Raw genomic sequence first — 19,023 nt, 5'->3', positions numbered from 1 at the left:
CTGGACCACAGATGAGAAGCATGTGGCTCCAGGCTGGAGACACTCACAGAAAGACAACGTCGAGGGGGGACACAGAGTTAATGACATGCCGTAGTACCACATGAATGTATAGACAGTGAGCGAGAGGATGGAAGAGAAGAGGTGCTCAGTAGTAAAGGATGGTTCAGGGTCACCTAGCTAGCCCTAATTATAACCTTATTTAAAAAAAAAAGAAAGAAAGGATGTCTCCCAAACCCAAACTGGAATCTGGTTCCACAAACACGGGCCTGGTAACTGACGGCTCTACCTAGAGTTTCAAAAAGTAGAGTAAGTAAGCAAGCTTGTATTTTGAGAGTGAAGCATTCTTTTGATGACCTCTCTGGCTAATTCCCAATAATGGTCTCAACGTACTCAACGTAGTCACATTTAATTGGCGTCAAAAACAGGCACGATATGAAGCATGCGCCCATTGTCACGTGGGGATCAGATTTTGCAAAACAAAAATGACTGACTGTTTGCCTTTGATGGGGGAAACACAACAACACCCTCCATTCAGCTGTGTCCGATATCTACGAGCCGACTAAATGATCGACTAGCGGCTCATTGTGCAAGCTTCTTTTGATTTTTGCTGCCCACACAGAGGTGACCTGCAGATAATTTTAGGTCATGCAAGTGAACGGAACGCATACAATTGAGGGGGAATTGAAAGAGAGAACTGAGTAAACAAAGGAAGCATTAGGGCCCTATTTTCAGAGAGAAAACTTGTGAGAGTGCAAAGGGTGGACTGGAAAAAACATTCACACTAAACGTAAGAGCACCAAATGGGGTTTAAAAACACTAATGAGTAATTTAATGCACAAGCCCGTTTTAGTTCTGCTCTGTTTATGTACGCTAAGAGGGCTAGCAAGGGTGCAGCATATGATATTTTTTTCTCCTCTTTTTAAGCACTGCTGACAGTACGAGACAGAGAGAGAGAGAGAGAGAGAGAGGCCTTCTCCATCTGGGTAGCATTATTCAGATTCCTCAGTGTTGGATATTTGATGATGCTGGCACAGGGAGAGCGAGTGGGGCGTGGAGACGGAGTGAGAGAAAAGATGTGGAGAGAGGCGAACCAGAGGAGGGTGCTGTTCGGACGGAGAGCTGATGTGGCCTTGACAGCCCTCTCCAAAAAAGCAACATAACAAGACAGGAATGTTATATATAATTCATGCAAAAGGCACATGTGTAAAATCGGTGCCATGTTAATACTTTGAATTTGTTGCGTTGCGACTGTTGCCAAGGAAACCAAACAGATGGGGACCATGGCACCTCGGAGTAATACAGCCGCAGAGTAATATTTCTGTGATGGTGTAAGATATTTCGTCAACGGTGGAAGGCAGCCACAGAGAGTCAGGCAGTCTTGCTGGTGAAACGCTTCCATAACTCACATCCCATGTGAATCTGTCTCAGCTTGTGGGAGAAAAGGGAGGGAGCCAGCTGAACAGGGAGGAGAGGAAAGAAACAAAGTATGCACTGAGATCTCATCATGTGATATCTGTTTTTTTAGCCATTTTTAATAGCTGCACGCTGATTACATGTTTGTAGTTTGGGGATCTGAGCAAAGTTTTCCATGCCCTCTCTGTTTTTCTGGCTCTTTTTTTTTCTCCTTTAGCCGACAGCATACTTTCCCTTGACTTTTTTTTTTTTTTTTTTTTCTGTCTTTCAGTGTGACGTGTGAGAGGAGTTCCTGCTCTCGTTTCTTGTTGTATAGTTTAGAGGGAAGGAGAAGGACTCGTGGAGAGGCGTTCATTTGCGCTGACCTGTCGCGGCCAAGATGAATTGATGGTGTAAACAAGAGGAGCTGTTAGTGTTTTGGTGTAAGTGCGTGTCTGCTTTGTCCTCACAGAGGAGTTGGGGCGAGGGGGGAGGAAAGACGTGGGGAAAGAGACGAAGGCTGAGAGAAAGTGACTGAGGGGAGAGAAGATAAGTTGTCTTAATTGTGCTGGCCCGCGGGCAAAGGTGGATAAGAAGGTGCATTCAAGAAGTCAGTCTGACACAGGAGGAGGAGCACCGCCCTGAGGGGAGACCACCACTTCTTCCTTCTTCCAGCAACTACGGGACAGGATGAGATATCAAGGCAGGGTAAGATCCATGCCATGATGCTCTTTGTTGCATTTCATGCTTGATTGAATGTGTTTTTACTGTGTTTATGCATCGTCTGTACTCAACACAATAAAGCAGGAGATCAACCCATTCACTCTTTCACCCATGGAGACAGTGGAGAGGGGAAAAGCAAAACAGAACAATGAGTCACTTGGAGATTTCTCTTTCCTGCCTATGAGTCAGTGTGTATTTTGGTTTTTGTATAAAGCTTTAACTCAAACGGCCCAAAGAGGATAAATTTGGTAATTTTCCACCATATCCATTACTGGTTCATGAGCGGTAGGGAGTCCGCTGTGGTACAAGAGCAGCTCGCCCCTGGACAGAGTGGTGGGGCATGCCTTTTAAGGAAGACAATCCGTATGTAGTCGGCCCAGCAGAGCTTAGTCATGACGGCCTAGAGCCAAGTCCCACTGTTAACCTCCTCTCTGACTGTCACTGCAGCTGCACCTATAAACCTGCAGAATGCACGGAAGCTCTCTGCTGCTCAGAGACAAATCCCACATTAACCACTCGAGCATTGCTAGGATTTTGTCAACAGGATGATGCCGTCACTCTAACAAGCAGGCCTTAGGTCAGTTCTCTGACAACAAAGCTGCAGGGATTACATTGCATTCTGGTTAAATCCCCATCCCAGACCTGTAGCTCTTAACGTATCTCAGTCAGTGTCTTCATTAAAATGCTTTTCACGTCCTCCGAGATCACCTCTAACCCCAGCGTTAGTAGCGTTTATGTGTTTGGAGTATTTTGGATGAGGCCCGCTCATCAGTTCCTGAAATGAAAGTTAAAAAGTAAAACTCCTGACTGGTAAGAGACGGTTCCTCGAAGCCAGTGTTTGTTGTGTGTTTTAGTTTTTAGGAGAAAGCAGCGTTCTGTTGCTCCAATATGCATCGCTGCACAAGAACATTAGGCAAATTTGAACATTTCAGGCGTGATGAAGGTGGACACTGCACAGGTACTGTCAGCGCAGCAGCTACATCCCGGATGAACTGAAAATCTCTCAGCTCTAAGGCGGATGGAATGAAAGCTTCAGGCCACATAAATCTGTTAAAGTTCATAACCAGGTTGTGCTGGCCAATGTCATCTACCAAGGAAGGTTGATGTGTATGCTGAACACGAGGAGCTAAGACACTCTATGTGATGAGCTGCAACTACATGCACAACAGTCATTCACTGCATCCTTTACACTAAAATCAATATGAGGATCATTTTACATTTGCATTGCTCATTATTATTCTGCACATGGCGTCATAACTGCATACGGACCAGGTATGCAAAAAAAGATTTCATCCAGTGAATGCCTGCCCTAGATCCGACCCTAACATTCCTTACGCGTATCCTTTGGAAAATCTGACCGTGAACAATAATGACTATCTGTAGGAAGCCCACCTGCAAGTGGAAGAACAATACTCCAAGGTGAAGCAGAGAGGAGGGGCTGCACTGGAAGTGTCCGGTGACTTTCCTTCTCTCTCACTTCTTGGCCGTCTTCCACTGTTGTCCTCTTGTTTTTTTTAGAGATTTTCCTGCATCGAGTGTTCAGAGATAATGACCTTTAAGCAGCATTAGCCGGCCAAATGAGACCCTTGAGAGGCTCTTGCATTCAAGAAAAACAGAAGTCCTGTGGAAGTCTAGCCCCTTTGTTCCACTCTCTGCCTGTTTTTATGAATGCGAACCAGGAGGGCTTCTCTCATACGTGAGCCTTTGATACTGAAGGCAGAGGTAGTGCTGTTAGTTTAGCTGGTGTGTAGCTGAACTGTTTGTCTGGATACCTATCACCAGTAAGTACTGACTAATGACATTTCTGTCTCTTTACATTAGTTTGTGCATGTCTGTGCATGCTGTGTGTGTGTGTGTGGTAGTGTGGTATCTCACCTTAGGACATATCTGAGACTTTCACTGATAATTCTTTGCTGTCTGCACCATGCTGTTGACATGTACACACTTTCTCCTAACTGCGCTGATTAAACCCCGTCTGGTGATATAGAACTGTGTCTAGTGTACATACACCATAATACTCAATCCCTCTCTCACACAATAGAGAAGTCTATCCTGTCTGTTTATCATTGGATTCCTTAAATGTCTTCATTGTTTAATCTTGGCATGGCTTGTGGAACTGTTCTGACTGCTGTTTTGGTTATTATGGTCAGCTACTCTTGAGCCATTTGCCCTGATATTTTGAAAGCATCCTTGAATTATGCATTGTGTGTCTCCATAAAAGCTTTATATTTCGCAAACTGTTGTTTTGCAATTACTGTAATCTTGAGCCCCAGAGGTTAATTAGTTTATAACTGGGTGAATGTAGCATAGATCAGAATTAGAGGGAAAGGACCGTTGGTGCCCCCTGCTGGTCAATACCCTGAAATACATCTACCAGACGGATACCAGGTTGATAAAAGTCACCTCTTCTCTCTTTCTGTAGGAGGTGGATGTTGAAGGAAGAGTGCGGCTGGTCATGGAGAGCGCCCTCACTGCTCGGGACAGGGTCGGGGTGCAGGACTTTGTCTTGCTGGAAAACCACAACAGCGAGGCCGCCTTCATAGAGAACCTGAGGCGGCGCTTCAGAGAAAACCTCATCTATGTAATTATGCCAGTTTTCCTCACATGTTGCACAACAGTTCAGTTGGTGTGTTGAGATATAACATGAACTCTGTGTCTGCACCCCAAATGTCTTGGCTCAGACGTACATTGGCTCAGTGCTGGTGTCGGTGAACCCTTACAAAGAGCTGGAGATTTACTCCAAGCAGCAGATGGAGCGTTACAGAGGGGTCAGCTTCTACGAGATATCACCGCACATGTGAGTCACTCTGGGGTCCTTGGACATTTTCCATTTGTGCTTTAGTCTGAAGAAAAGCAGAAAACTGTGAAAACTCAGATATTCAGTTATCAAAAGCAGAGAAATCCTCATTTGACAAGATGGAAAATAGAAAATGTCGGGCAAAGTTTCTATCTGATATTTATTAACGTCAGCTCTCCTTTAAAATGCATGCATGCAATACAGGAAAATGCACAAATCTAGCATGTATGAAATATGAAATAAATCATAAACTTCTTTTTTACCAGTTTTAGTTGCTTAATCGTAGCTCGGCTAATTTTATGGATTTGTGCAATTGTAGGGGAATGTCATTTTGCAATGTTCGTTTTAATTAGATAATAACAAGCATGCAAACAACCCACTTAGAAGTTTCAAAAAAATCATTACAGAACAAAGCATAATTTTCCACAGATTTCACTTGAGGAGTTCTCCGGTGTTTGCGTTCATTTGTTGCTTCTGTGTTCTCCCTCAGCTACGCCTTGTCCGACAACACTTACCGGGCCATGCGGACGGAGAGAAAGGACCAGTGTATTCTCATATCAGGCGAGAGCGGAGCAGGTAAAACAGAGGCCTCCAAGAAGATCCTCCTCTACTACGCGGTCACCTGCCCCACCAACGACCGCATGGCTACCCTCGGTGACCGTCTCCTGCAGTCTAACCCTGTTCTGGAGGTATTTAACCTTTGACCTTTCAAGCTGAACAGCAAGTGTGCACAGTATATTACATCACAATTTCTGACCTCTAACTTCTTGACTCTTTTCCTTTGTACAGGCATTTGGAAACGCCAAAACACTTAGGAATGACAACTCCAGCCGCTTTGGGAAATACATGGATATCCAGTTTGACTTTAGGGTAAAAACTGGTTACACCACACACACATTTAGCATTTAACAACATTTAAACAAACCTTTAGTGTGTTATAGTTGCTATATGCTCCCGTGTTTCTGTGTAACACCTCCAAGGGGGCACCAGTGTGTGGACACATCCTAAACTACCTGCTGGAGAAGTCACGTGTCGTGCACCAGAACCACGGTGAGAGAAACTTCCACATCTTCTACCAGCTCCTGGATGGAGGGGAAGATGACCTGCTCAACATGCTGGGCCTGGAAAGAAACCCACAGAACTACCGCTACCTGGTCAAGGTATTTGTGGTGCAGTTTCACAAAGGATTTCAAACAGAGTTTAAGTTACTGAATGCTATCAGTTATAATTTAAACATTGTCTTGTTCAGGGCAACTGTCCCAGAGTGAGCTCCATTAGTGACAAGAATAATTGGAAAGTTGTGATGAAGGCCCTGACTGTTATTGGCTTCACCAAGGAAGAAGTGCAGGTCAGTACCAGTCACAGTGTTAAATGATCGTTCATCATCAACAACAGTGCTGTTTTGTGTTTCCCTTATGTTCTCTGATTTACTCATTTACCTCATTAAAGTGAATCAGTTTACACTGTGGACTCATAAGCATGTTTCCAGAAACAAGAATGAGTTCTTTGTCCACTGTCTTATTGTCACAAATATATTTTCTAAAGCAGATAGTTCATCTATGAGCTGTTGTTTTCTGTGTCTGACCTCAGAATTTGCTGAATATCATCGCCAGTGTTCTCCATCTGGGAAACACTCAGTTTGGGGAAGGGGAGGAAGGAGAAACATGTATCACCACTGAGACCCAGATATCACATCTTGCTATGGTTAGAACAGTCTCACTAGAGTTACTGTGGAAATATGCAGAAACACTCCCATTTCAGTGTCGCTGAGGACATATGTGTTGTTGTTTTGCAGCTGCTGGGTGTTGACGGCTCAGCCCTCAGCGAGGCACTGACTCACAAGAAACTCACAGCCAAAGGAGAGGAGGTGATTATCTATTTATTTATTTTTGTTTGTTTAGTTTTTTTTATCCCCGCCCCTCGAGTTTGAAGTTTTTTGATTTGTGTTTCTGTTTGTGCTTATGCACTGCAGATGATCAGCCCGCTAAATTTTGAGCAGGCGGTGTCTGCCCGTGACGCGTTAGCCAAGGCTGTGTACGGTCGTACCTTCACCTGGCTGGTGGAGAAGATCAACAGGTCACTGGCGCTGAAGGTGGAGTTGCAGATCTCAGCCACACACCACCATCGTGAGGCTGTGGAGATACCTCTAACTGGATGATTTCTACTTTGTGTTTAGCAGGATGAAATCTACCACAGCAGCAAAGGCTCCTCAGTCATAGGGCTTCTAGATATCTACGGCTTTGAGGTCCTGCAGCGCAACAGGTACGAGTAATATTCATTCTGTCTCACCTTAATCTGCTTCTTAGCGCAGTCTGAGTTACCAAAGTCAGTGCCAGTGATAACCTCTATTGTCTCTAAAACTATAACTATTAACTTTAACCTTTTCCAAGTGACTTCACAGTTAATTCGGCCCAATATCCTGCACCTTTGCCCACAGTTTTGAGCAGTTCTGCATCAACTACTGCAACGAGAAGCTCCAGCAGCTGTTCATTGAGCTCACCCTCAGATCTGAGCAAGACGAGTACGAGACAGAGGGAATTGCGGTGAGCCCGTGTGTTGGCTGGGAAGTCAGAACAAATCCGTTGACATACAGTATATTCACTGACAAAAACACCGTTGTCCTTTAAACCTAGTGGGAGACAGTGCAATACTTTGACAACAAGATCATTTGCGATCTGATAGAGGAGAAGCACAGAGGCATCATCTCCATTCTGGTGTGTATAGCAACTGCTCGTTCCCTCGCACACACACGTTTGGGTTTCCGTGTGACATGTTAAGTTAAACACTCTGACTGTGTTGCAGAATGAGGAGTGTCTGAGGCCTGGAGAAACTTGCGACGTCTCCTTTTTGGAGAAACTAGAGGATTCAGTTGGCGGCCATCCACATTTTGTCACGTAAGCATGGTCTCATAATAAAGACTGGTTTTGGCCCTCTCATGTCATATCATTTCTATGTACTGTATATGTCTTTCAGGCACAAGCTGGCGAATGGAAAAACTCGCAGGGCAATGAGTAGAGAGGAGTTCAGGCTGCTGCATTACGCTGGAGAGGTCAACTACAATGTCAGTGGTAAGCTGTAATTTAATACTGTCTGTATTCAATCTGTTGATCTTTTCTATTCATGCATTTGTGCATTTGAAGGAAGCAACGCTCATATGCAGAATGACTCACAATCTACTGATTCCTCGATGACAAACTGCAGTGTTTATACTTTCATTCAGGTTTCCTGGACAAGAACAATGATTTGCTGAACAGGAACCTGAAAGAGGTGAGATTAATGTCAACAGACAAGGTAGCTCCTCACCGCAACCTTTAAAAAAAACCACTGCGTGTCTTGCTCGATTGAAGGAAAGGAGCGGGGACGTGCCGTGTTGACATGTGGTTGTGTGGTTTGGTATCCATTCAGGTCATGTGCCAGTCAGACAACCAGATCATGAGTCACTGCTTCCGCAGAGAGGAAGTAATAGATCAAAAACGACCAGAGATGGTGAGAGGTGATTCTGGCCTTTGCTCTCTGCATCTTTCATCTTTCTCCTTCTCCGTCAGATATTCATTTTTAGGTGTGTTTTTAAATCTAAAGTGTTGTTTTAAGGCATCAATTCTCTCTCTTCTCTTTCAAAGCTCTGCACGGACACACGGACACACACACATACACAGAGTATTTCCCATAGTTTGATGTTCTTTGATTCATCCTGTAGGCTGCCACTCAGTTTAAAAACAGCCTGATGAAACTGATGGAGATCCTCATGTCTAAAGAGCCATCCTACGTGCGCTGTATCAAACCGAATGATGCCAAGCAGCCAGGTACACTTTTACATCGTGATGTATGAGTTCTCAAATAAAACTTGTTTTTGAGATCAGTTAAAAAACATAAAGACTTTAAGGCAGCTCAGTGAAGGTTACCTGTACTATAAGGACTTACATAGCAAATAATAATAATTTCTACAGTACTACAGTACTACAAATGTTACTCACTAGAAATGTTACTCACAGATGAATCATCTAGTTATTTTGGGTTGGTTATTTCTCTGGATAATAGTAGATGTGTCACAAGGAAGGGAAGAAATTACATCATTTAAATTATTTTAATACAATTGATTGAGGAAGTGTTGAGTTTTTTAGAATTCATTTGCAATGTATATATGTACAGATGAATTGCAAGGAATCTGTTCTCCGTATTTAATCCACCCACTTGGAGCAGTGGGCGGCCTAAAGTTTAGGGGATTTTAGGTGTTTGCTCAAGGCACCTCAGTCATGGACAGAGGGAATCAAACACGTGACCTCACTGTCCCTGAACTTCACAGCTGTAACGCGGTTGTTTTTTTCATTTGAATGCCTCAGTGACTTGTTGCGTATCGCTATTGTATAATTAATATAACTGCATGGAATGCGCTCCATATGATTTGCCGTAATTGCGTCCCTTCCCTGCAGGAAGGTTTGATGAAGTTCTGGTAAGACACCAGGTGAAGTACCTGGGCCTGATGGAAAACCTGAGGGTCAGGAGAGCTGGCTTTGCTTATCGCCGTCGCTTTGAAGCCTTCCTGCAGAGGTGACTGACCTTCTCTCTGAATGACTTACATCTGCTGTTCATTCCGTTTATGTATATCCTTTTAACTATACACAAACGCCCTTAGGTACAAACCCCTGTGTCCTGAGACGTGGCCCAACTGGCATGGCAGACTGGTAGACGGTGTCTCGACACTGGTCAACCACCTGGGCTACAAAGCGGAAGAGTACAAACTGGGCAGGTAATTTGTTGCTGGAGTTAAAATACAGTGAGACAAGATTTATGCAGTTACAGTTAGAGGTTTAGGGTCCACTCATACTAAATGTGTGCATAAAGATTGTATACTTCAGAATAGATTGTTTCCATCAAATGAGCAGGGTATCACACTTTCTTTTCATCTGCTCTCCGCAGATCAAAAATCTTCATCCGTTTCCCCAAAACACTCTTCACCACTGAGGATGCTCTGGAAGCCAAAAAGCCTGACATAGGTAAGTAAGAAACATATGGTAAAGATTATAGAAATGAGGCTGTCACAACTGGAAATGAAATGAAAGACAATGACTCCAAGTCCAACATTAACCTTTGTGAAGTACACTTGTAATGTGATGATCAACCATTTCTAAAAGGTTTTAATGACACATCTTCTCACTGCAATTATCACCCATTATAGGATATATATGCAATATGGTAAAAAGTCAGCATGGCCCAAGCTGAAGCTGAGCTATAAATCAATTCTTATGCTGGACAGTCCCTCTTGAACTTGCAGAACTTGTCAGTGGAAAGGCATAGATCCACTTCTGCTCTCTTTTCTTTGTTGTGTTCCAGCGTTGACCCTGCAGACATCGTGGAGAGGCTACAGGGAGAGAGCCAAGTACCAGCGCATCAGACACGCAGGTCAGAGCACCTCCCACTGGTGACACTGGTCTCTAAAACTTTTTAAAGCCAAAATATAAAATGTTGTTTTGTTTTTTGGTATTACCAACTAGGTGGTGGTGTTGTTAATGTTGGATTCCTTCCACTGTCTGCTTTGTTCATTTTTGTACATGTACATTTTTGTACTTTTTCATTTCTGGTTGAGCCTAAGCTGATTTTATATCTCAGCAAACTATGCCATACTAACTTTGGGTTATTCTTTCTGACTCAGTTATAAAGTTGTCTTGGTGTTAAAACATGCGTGGGCGTGTGCTTATAGTGATAGTGATCCAGTCGGGGTGGCGAGGGATGAAGGCCCGCAGGAGAGCTAAGAGGCGTCGTCAGGCTGCTGAATTAATACGCAGGTGCTTGACTCTCGCTTTGCTACAGTTTGTTTCCGTATCTAACTTTGCCGGTGCATCATGCGCATGTAACCTTCCTGGTTTCGGCCCTTTTTTTCAGGTTCATAAAAGGCTTCATCTACCGCCATGAGCAGTACTGCCCTGAGAATGACTATTTCCTGGATCATGTGCGCCAGTCCTTCCTCAAGAACCTACGTAAAAACCTGCCCAAGAGCGTTTTGGACAAAAGCTGGCCAACACCTCCTCCCTCTCTCGTTGAGGTGCAAATGCACAGAGGGTTTTTCTGCTGACTGAAATTATAACACACAAAATAGAACAACTTCAGTGGGGTTACTAATGAATGTTCTGCTCCTTACAGGCCTCTGAATACCTGCGGAGGCTACATATGAGGAACATGGTCGTCAAGTACTGTAGGAGGGTCCAGCCTGAATGGAAGAAACAGGTGCATTGAATGAAGAAGACATGGCTGTCTTTGATGATTTAAAGATAAATAAACCTGCTAATTTTTCCTCTTGCTTGGCTTTTGCTAGATGACACAGAAGGTTGTGGCCAGTGAGATATTCAAGGACCAAAAGGATTGCTACCCTCAGAGTGTTGGAAGGCTGTTTCTGGACTCCAGGCTCGGTACGTGTTCATACATGCATCCATTAGTTCTGTGCTTTGAGAACACCCACAAACATATAATACTCACAGAGGCTTTCCTTTGCTTTATATAGAACGTGAGCAAATCAGCCTTAAAATCATCCAGACTCTTGGCAACGACAAAGTGCAGGTGGGATTAAGTTGGGATTTTTTTCCTTAATACACATGCGGTTAATACATGCTGCCTTGTGGTAACGTGTCTCCATCTGCTCCTCAGTACGGTGTTTCTGTCACAAAGTATGACAGGAGAGGTTTCAAGCCTCGCCCTCGCCAGCTGCTGCTCACCAACGCCTTTGCTGTGCTGGTGGACCGGACCAAGATCAAGCAGAGGATTGACTACGCAGCTCTGAAAGGTGAAAACCAGCCCTGATGTTTAGTAAAATAGTAATATCCTTTAACTCATTATCACTAATGAACAGATTTATTTTTTGTGTTGTTGTTTTTTCTTTCTTTGGATGGTTTATTCAAAGAGTTAGAAGGTTAGAAGGTTAACTGGTGATTCTAAATTAGCCGTAGGTGTGGATGTGAGGTGTAGTATACTTCATTTATAATTTCCTGGGCATAATTAAATCTGAAACCAATAGTTGATTTAAGAAAGACGCAATTTGTGTCAAGTAGTGGACACTAAATAAAATGAATTAAACAAACGGGGGAAAAAAATCACGTAGTAGTGTTTGAGTAGTACTTAAACTGAACAACTTAGCTCTAATTCACCGTGTTACATTTACTTTACTTTTACGTTCTTTTGAGACACTAAGTTTGCATACTTTTTTAAATCATTTTTATTAGGTTCTTCCAGTGTAAGCGGCGGTAGGATAAAGATGGATGGAAGGTTTATTAGAGTTGTCACTATTTGACCTTCATGAGTCATAACACCGGAATGACTGGATCTTTTCTGCACTCTCTGGCAGAAATATCCATGGCAACAAGCTGATGTTTGTATCTAAAGCTGCACCACTGACAGAAAAGTGGATGAAAACTTTTTTCTTTTAATAGCGAGGACTAATATTTGTAAAGAAGCCAGATGAGGAGATGGAGGCAGCCTGAAGAGTTCTCTTTTTTATGTAATTTTTTTGGCCTTTATTGTATAGATGTTGGTGAAGGCAGGAAGAATGATAGTGTTGCAGACATTAAATCTTATGTAATGTAGATTTCACTGAAACATGATCAGTTGTCTCATTGTGACGGTGTTCTTTAGTTCAAGGAGTTCAAGTTTTCTCTTGAAACAGGTATCTCTGTGAGCTCTCTCAGCGATGGGATGTTTGTTCTGCACATGCCCTGCGACGATAACAAACAGAAGGTACAGTACGACACAACACTTGATGTTTACAAGTACGCAGCTGTGCAGCCCCTCTTAATCCAGCTGTGTCTCCCTCAGGCCGACGCGGTGCTGCACTGCAGCCACGTGATCGAGGTGGTGACCAAACTAGCCATGATGGCCAGCAAGACCGACTACGTCAACATCAGCCCGGGCAGGTGAGCTTCTGTCTGACTGCTTCTGCGTGGCGGTCGTTGTGCCAACCCCGTCTCATTCTCCTCTCTGTTTGTCGCGTCTGCCGTGGCTTGCAGCATTCGCTTCGCCGTGGCTCGAGGCAAGGAAGGAATAATTGATTTCGTCAGGGGCTCAGAGCTGAAGGTGGCCAAAGGCAAACGAGGACATCTGCTAGTGGTGAGTCAGCAGCTGTTCTGGTATCATGTGGGGAGCCTGCGGGGAGGGAGGGAGGGAGGGATGTTTTGGTATCAAACACATTTGGGCCAGCTGACTGTGTTCAATGTGATTTCACTCCTCAGACTGCCCCTCGGATCAACGCCACATGAAGAAAAACAACACAGCGATAAACAGAAATCCTTTTCGCCTAACTGGAGGATTTCCACTCAGAAGTTTTCAGTGCTATGTGTTAGTTTGCAGCCGTCTGGATGACACCACAGCATACAAAACATACCGATTCATATACTGTACATCATCATTATAACAAGAGTGCCTTCAATGTTGCAGCAATTATTGCTAACCAAGGATTTAAAAAAAAAAAATAATTGAAAATCGTGAACATGAAGTCGTCACTGTTGCACATGCTTCCATGTCTTTATTGTTTGACACACACAACAATATTTATCTATCAAGTATAAAATGTCCTCTGTAAAACACTGTATATCTAAAACAAACCACTTTAAAATAAATAGCATGTTAATAAATATGTCAATAAATAGCAAAAAATATCTTTGGAAAGTCCGGTAGACTGAGGGCGTGGGGGAATAACAGGATGTTGGGAAGCTCTGTTCTGGCAGCTTATTTCTAACTTACAGTTAGAGGCAAAACAGAAACCTCAGGAAATACCCAAGAAAGCCCTTAAATATACGGCAATACATTATGTTTATAAAAAAGCAGACTGAAGTAAGAACAACTTGTAAAGTATTGACAACACCACTGAAGCACTGATTAAAGTTATCACAACTGTAACTCCAATTTTCTTTTAGATGCCGAGAGTCTTCATTTTTGAGTTCAGGCGCGTGTTGTCAATCTTCAGTGTTGAGTCATGAGAGTGTTTTTGAAGCCAGGAAGAGGAAGTCTCTCGCCAGCTTGATGAGGTAAAGATCCAGATCCCTCAGAACGACATAACCCTCCACTCTGCTGTCCCATTCGGTTTTGGAGCCTCCCTCCGGACTCAAGGGTGAATAAGACACTGGTTGATTCTGAGAGCCGCTTGCGAAACTCCTCTGAAGAAGAAAGCAAAAGAGTTTTGTTTGAGACCAGGCGTGGTGTCACTTCCCCCGAAGCCTGCGTGGGCTGCAGAGGGGACAAAATGTGGGTGGATTTCAGTAAGATGTCTGTGGATACCTGAATGCTGACTTGTTTCATCAGGTCCCTTAAGTCCAGCTGAATGTGCCTGATGCTCTGAGGCAAAGAAGTCGCCATCTGCTCCCCCTCCAGCTGTTTCCTCTTCCTCTCCAGCATGTTCCAGTAGGTTTGCATGTCCCTCAACGCAGCATGCAGTCTATCCTGGTCCTGAACACACAACCAAGACACGACCACACGATTGCATTGAGTATATGTTGCACAACCGCTATACTAGAAATTCTAAAAGGGGAATTCCGCTCAAAATTTCAAAGTCATATGTTCTGCAAGAGCAAATATTCTGGCAATGTCACCAGGTTTCATCTCCGCATAATGAAAAAATTGAAGAAATTCTCAGAAGAATTTGACAATGTGGTTTGGAAAATAACAACCAGAGAGTGATTTCCTGAGAAATAGTTTTAAAAACACACAGGTCGGGTACTAACCGTCAGCTTCAACCAGCTGTAGAAGTCTGTAGAAAGCAAAGGCATGTCCTTTAACTGTCGGCTCCTGTCCTCAAAAGACTCGCTTCCCAACTGCTCCTGCTTCTGTTAAAATAAAGACATCCACTAAAGATTAGCTGGGAACAAACCAACTAAAGCTGGAAGAATAAAAAGCAGTCGGGGAATGGAGAGGCCAGGGAGTGATATTTAGTACTCACATATTTCCTCAACAGCTGTTGCACGCGGGTTCTGGTGGATCTCGTGTGACGAAAGGCATGATTGTATTTCCTCTGGAGAACTGAGGATGGAGCAGATGACTCCACACAGTTCAGCATGCAACACAGGAGGATGAGAGCCCACCACCAAACAGTCATCTGAAACAAAGACAGGAGCAGAGTTATGGGTTAACAAATAAGAAGTATTGTTCACAAATCATTCTTTGTGCCTTCATATGTTACAAATGATGTTATATGCTGGTCAGGGGTTGCGTTAACCGTTTTTTTTGTTTTGTTTTTTAAATGTGACAGAAAAATCTGAAGGCCATCCGTCATTTTGACTGATTGCAGTTCAGACCCCTGACCTCTTGGTGGCGAGTGACCTTATTAATTGTCTCGTCTCTCATAGCAGTTTGCATTCCAAACATTGTGGAACTTTTGTCGGTGCACGATTTCCTGGTACACCGATTACACTGATGCACACGTCAGAGCTCGACTAACCATAGACATGTATACAATATATATGTATATATGTCTATGTCTATGCAGCTAACGGCTACTTTATTATCATTTTAAAAAATTACAGTGACGGGTAAAAGTAGATTATGACGGGATTTTTATGACCTTGTCAGTCAAAATGACCGACAACGAAAAAGTCTAGCGCAACCTCTGATGCTGGTACATTTAATCAGTGGTATAAAAGAGTGCACAAACTGCAGAAGATAGGGGGAAAAGTAGTTGACCCATAGTATAACCCCAGGGTTCCAGTCAGCTACAGTGATCATCTTAAAGGAACTGTCACTTTCCTCGGTTCAAACCTTAAAAGGAAGTCCATCGATATTTCTGAAAGAAATTCCACACCGCATCTTTCATGCCCTCCCACACAGCATCCCCGCGCTGCACTTTTTTCTTATGTAATTCAGTAACAATGTAGTTGTTCGGAGGTCTCAGTTCCTCTTAATAGTTTCACAGTAGAAGGATGAATTTTGTTTCAACATAGTCTCCTTATTTTGCCCCTGCACCGAATAATCTCTGAATCCCAGCCTCCGCATCACATCTGGCCTGTTGCAAGTGCCGACATTATAAGGTGTTATGGCTCTCGTTTCTGTCAGGTTCCCTGTCTCTGTCAAGATTCGCCAGTAGAAAGAAGAAGCAAACCTTTGTATTTTGGTCTTTTCATTGCATCATGTGTTGTTGGGGCAACACAGGGCTCTAGCTGAGTCAACGTCTTTCTCATTCATGAAAGAGTGACAGTGTTGTCTAACGTTCCCTCTACTAAAAGCTACACAGATCGAGAGACATTACTGTCACTGCACTGACAATAACAACTAGACATTAGCAGGCACACAGAAACACTGTAGCTCTTAAAGCTTTGACATAAAGTTTGATGCAGACACTTAGTGTGTCAAGAAAGACAGTGTGTTCTCTTCTTGGTTACACGTGTCTACTAAATTGTACAGCTTTTATACACACACACACACAAACACACACAAATACATATATACATATACAAATACTAAAAGGATTAAACTAATGCCTAAAGTATCAGTCATTTTAAGAAGGGCTTACCTTGGAGGAGCAGTGAATGTCACTCTAAGCAAGTCAAAATACCTTCATGCTTCAGTGAGACTCACATACAGTATATATACGTATTTGCTCAGGTTCTTTCGGTTTCAGACAGTTCTGGAGTTTTCTCATATTTTTTCCCTCTCTCTCTCTTTCTCTTACTAGCGCTGCATCTTGCGGTGACCAACATGATTCAGCACCAGGGAGGAAGTTGTTCAAGAAGAAGAAACCTAGTTTTCTGCTACAACTTATTCCTCAAGTTCATCTTGGCCAATACACCCACGTCACTCATCATCATTTGACTTTACGGGACGAAACATTTCTGCCCACGCTGAGGTCATGTCACGGCAGACCTTTTACAAGTTACACACCCACACATGGATAAGGAAAGAAAACAAATGTAAAAATTTCATCAGTGCAAATTGTAACTGCTTTAAATTTATGTTTACATGTTAACATGAGCTATTTAATACTAGTGGTTTAGTAGTTTCGTTTATTTAGTAAAGTGGGCAGCTCTTAAATGACTAACACCTGAAACTTCTTGAGTTTTCGTCCTAAGGGAATATTTCAAGAGTCTTGTGATGAGCAACAACTGAGACAGTTTCAATGAATTTCACCTAAACAAGACAGATAAAAAATATGCAAAATAACGCCCCGTCATCACGGCTGTCTAACACTGGAAATGTTAGGTGCTTTATCGCTGTTACATATGAATCACCCTGGAGTCAGTTAATATTGATCTTAAACTTAATAATATATCTTATAATATCTTCACATTTACATAGTGTTTTTTTTTTTTTTTCTAATTTTTAGACAGCAAGCTTTCTACTGTGGTCTACTTTTTACACACACACACACAAACACGCATATATATAATTACAAACATATATAATTATTTAGTCTTACATATATAGTATAATCATCATTGTATAATAAAATATATACATATTACATATATACTTAGATGGCATTATATGATTATTAACATGATTATTATGTATATAACTGTCTATATATGACTTGTTTTGTTTGAATGACTGGTGGAGAGTGTGTGTATAGATAGATAGATAGATAGATAGATAGATAGATAGATAGATAGATAGACACACACATATATAATTCTCAGTCATATACATATATATGATAATCAATCATATAATACATATTACATACATATTTAAATGACATTAAAACGATTATTATGTCTATAACTGTCTATATATGACTCGTTTTTATTGAGTTTTTATTTTTAATTTAGCCTTGAGGAAGCCACGTCTTCAGGAAAACTAGTCCATTTTCCTTTGTTTTAGCTTTGTTTATATATGATATACCTTAACCCGGAAGACTGAGAGTCATCACAGGCATATGAGATAAATAAGTGTTTTTACGATTTACAGTACATGTCACCTTCCACTTGGTTTTCATTTCACATTTCATGGCTGAGCCTTTGAAGGATAAATCTGCCACGTTCTTTCCTTCTGAATGAAAAAGAGGAAAGAAAAGTACGCAGTTTTAGTTTTTCCTCAGGGCTAATGGAAAGGCTTTCTTTTACAGAAAATAGTTAACGGGGGTTGATTTTTTGGAGGTGAATTCCCAGACAGAGACAAATCCAGGGCAGTGTGGGAAGTCACCATTCAAAGGATTAAAAACGCGGGGGTGTTCTGGCATCATATCAAAATTCATACAAACGTTTGTGTCTTCTATGGCTTTAATTTATTGATCCAACCAAGGAAGATACATAGGTTTATACTGTCTCTGCGTCATCTACAGTTTGTTTGGAGTAAAAACTAAGAAGTTACTGATTTTCTTTGCTTTCTTAAACCCTGCATTAAATAAAGATGGTAGCGAACCAGCATTTGCATATTGGTCTGGCTTTTCATTTGAGTTTTAATTGGGTTGTACAAAAGACAGCATTAAAATGTCATAGATTTAAGTGATTTGTCATTAGGATTCATGGCCTAATTCTCACTGAGGACATTTTTAGTCTGCACACACCTGTTTTACTTTACTATACTATACTATACTATACTATACTATACTATACTATACTATACTACAACTATATGTACTTTATGCTATATATACTATAGGTATGAGTGTCTTTAGCAACATTTAGCTGTTAACATAATCTGATGGATGCACCAGTTCACACTGGGTCTGCTGGAGCCTATCCCAGCTGTCATCGGGTGAGAGGCGGGGTACACGCTAGCAGGTCACCAGTCTATCGCAGGGCTAACACTGAGAGACAGACACTCACACTCACATGCACACCTATGGCCAATTTAGAATCACCAATTAACTTAACCAGCATGTCTTTGGACAGTGGGAGGAAGCTGGATTACCCAGAGAGAACCCATGCAGACACAGAGAGAACATGCATACTCCACACAGAAAGGCCCATGGATTTGAACCCGGGACCTTCTCGCTGTGAGGCATCAGTGCTAACCACCTCGCCACTGTGCCACCCTGGAGACAGAACTGTGTGTCAAAAAGATACTGCTTGAAAATATGTACAACACCTATACTTATGTATTTTTTATATATAGGGGTCTATGTTCAATATTGATGCACTTCAATTTACAGCAGATGAGTTAATATAAAACCCATTCATCTGCTGTCCCTTTAACCCCAG

General features: G+C 42.3%; 1 protein-coding gene across 3 annotated transcripts; it reads left to right on the top strand.

The window, feature by feature from the left end:
* The first annotated feature begins 1,580 nt into the window (after window positions 1–1,580).
* On the top strand, window positions 1,581–14,512 carry myo1ca (myosin Ic, paralog a). 3 transcript variants are annotated; one of them, XM_084565329.1, is made up of 32 exons: window positions 1,581–2,100; window positions 4,538–4,696; window positions 4,797–4,912; window positions 5,403–5,601; window positions 5,702–5,782; window positions 5,893–6,072; window positions 6,162–6,260; window positions 6,503–6,616; window positions 6,708–6,779; window positions 6,885–7,004; window positions 7,092–7,174; window positions 7,350–7,455; window positions 7,546–7,626; window positions 7,715–7,806; window positions 7,886–7,980; window positions 8,133–8,179; window positions 8,318–8,398; window positions 8,610–8,715; window positions 9,343–9,460; window positions 9,546–9,659; window positions 9,830–9,906; window positions 10,244–10,312; window positions 10,611–10,695; window positions 10,793–10,952; window positions 11,051–11,134; window positions 11,223–11,316; window positions 11,409–11,464; window positions 11,552–11,687; window positions 12,564–12,634; window positions 12,713–12,810; window positions 12,904–13,003; window positions 13,126–14,512. In XM_084565329.1, the coding sequence occupies exons 1-32, from the start codon at window positions 2,083–2,085 to the stop codon at window positions 13,150–13,152; spliced, it is 3,138 nt and encodes a 1,045-aa protein (XP_084421455.1). In that variant the 5' UTR covers window positions 1,581–2,082; the 3' UTR covers window positions 13,153–14,512. The 3 variants fall into 3 exon arrangements, with proteins under 3 accessions (XP_084421455.1, XP_084421454.1, XP_084421456.1); XM_084565328.1 differs by having other exon boundaries at window positions 7,089–7,174; XM_084565330.1 differs by lacking the exon at window positions 1,581–2,100 and adding an exon at window positions 2,132–3,896 and having other exon boundaries at window positions 7,089–7,174.
* The last annotated feature ends 4,511 nt before the right edge of the window (window positions 14,513–19,023 follow it).

The sequence above is a fragment of the Chelon labrosus genome (assembly GCF_963514085.1).
Source record: "Chelon labrosus genome assembly, chromosome: 17".
NCBI classification, from domain to species: Eukaryota; Metazoa; Chordata; class Actinopteri; order Mugiliformes; family Mugilidae; genus Chelon; species Chelon labrosus.
Note: the sequence above shows the minus strand (reverse complement) of the source record. Positions and strands in the feature narration are given on the sequence as shown.

What these genes read in the sequence shown, in the direction of transcription:
- myo1ca (XM_084565328.1), top strand. An exon ending in ATATCCAGTTTGACTTTAGG is followed by an intron (nt 5,783 to 5,892) that starts GTAAAAACTGGT and finishes AACACCTCCAAG; the next exon opens with GGGGCACCAGTGTGTGGACA. An exon ending in AACGAGGACATCTGCTAGTG is followed by an intron (nt 13,004 to 13,125) that starts GTGAGTCAGCAG and finishes TTCACTCCTCAG; the next exon opens with ACTGCCCCTCGGATCAACGC.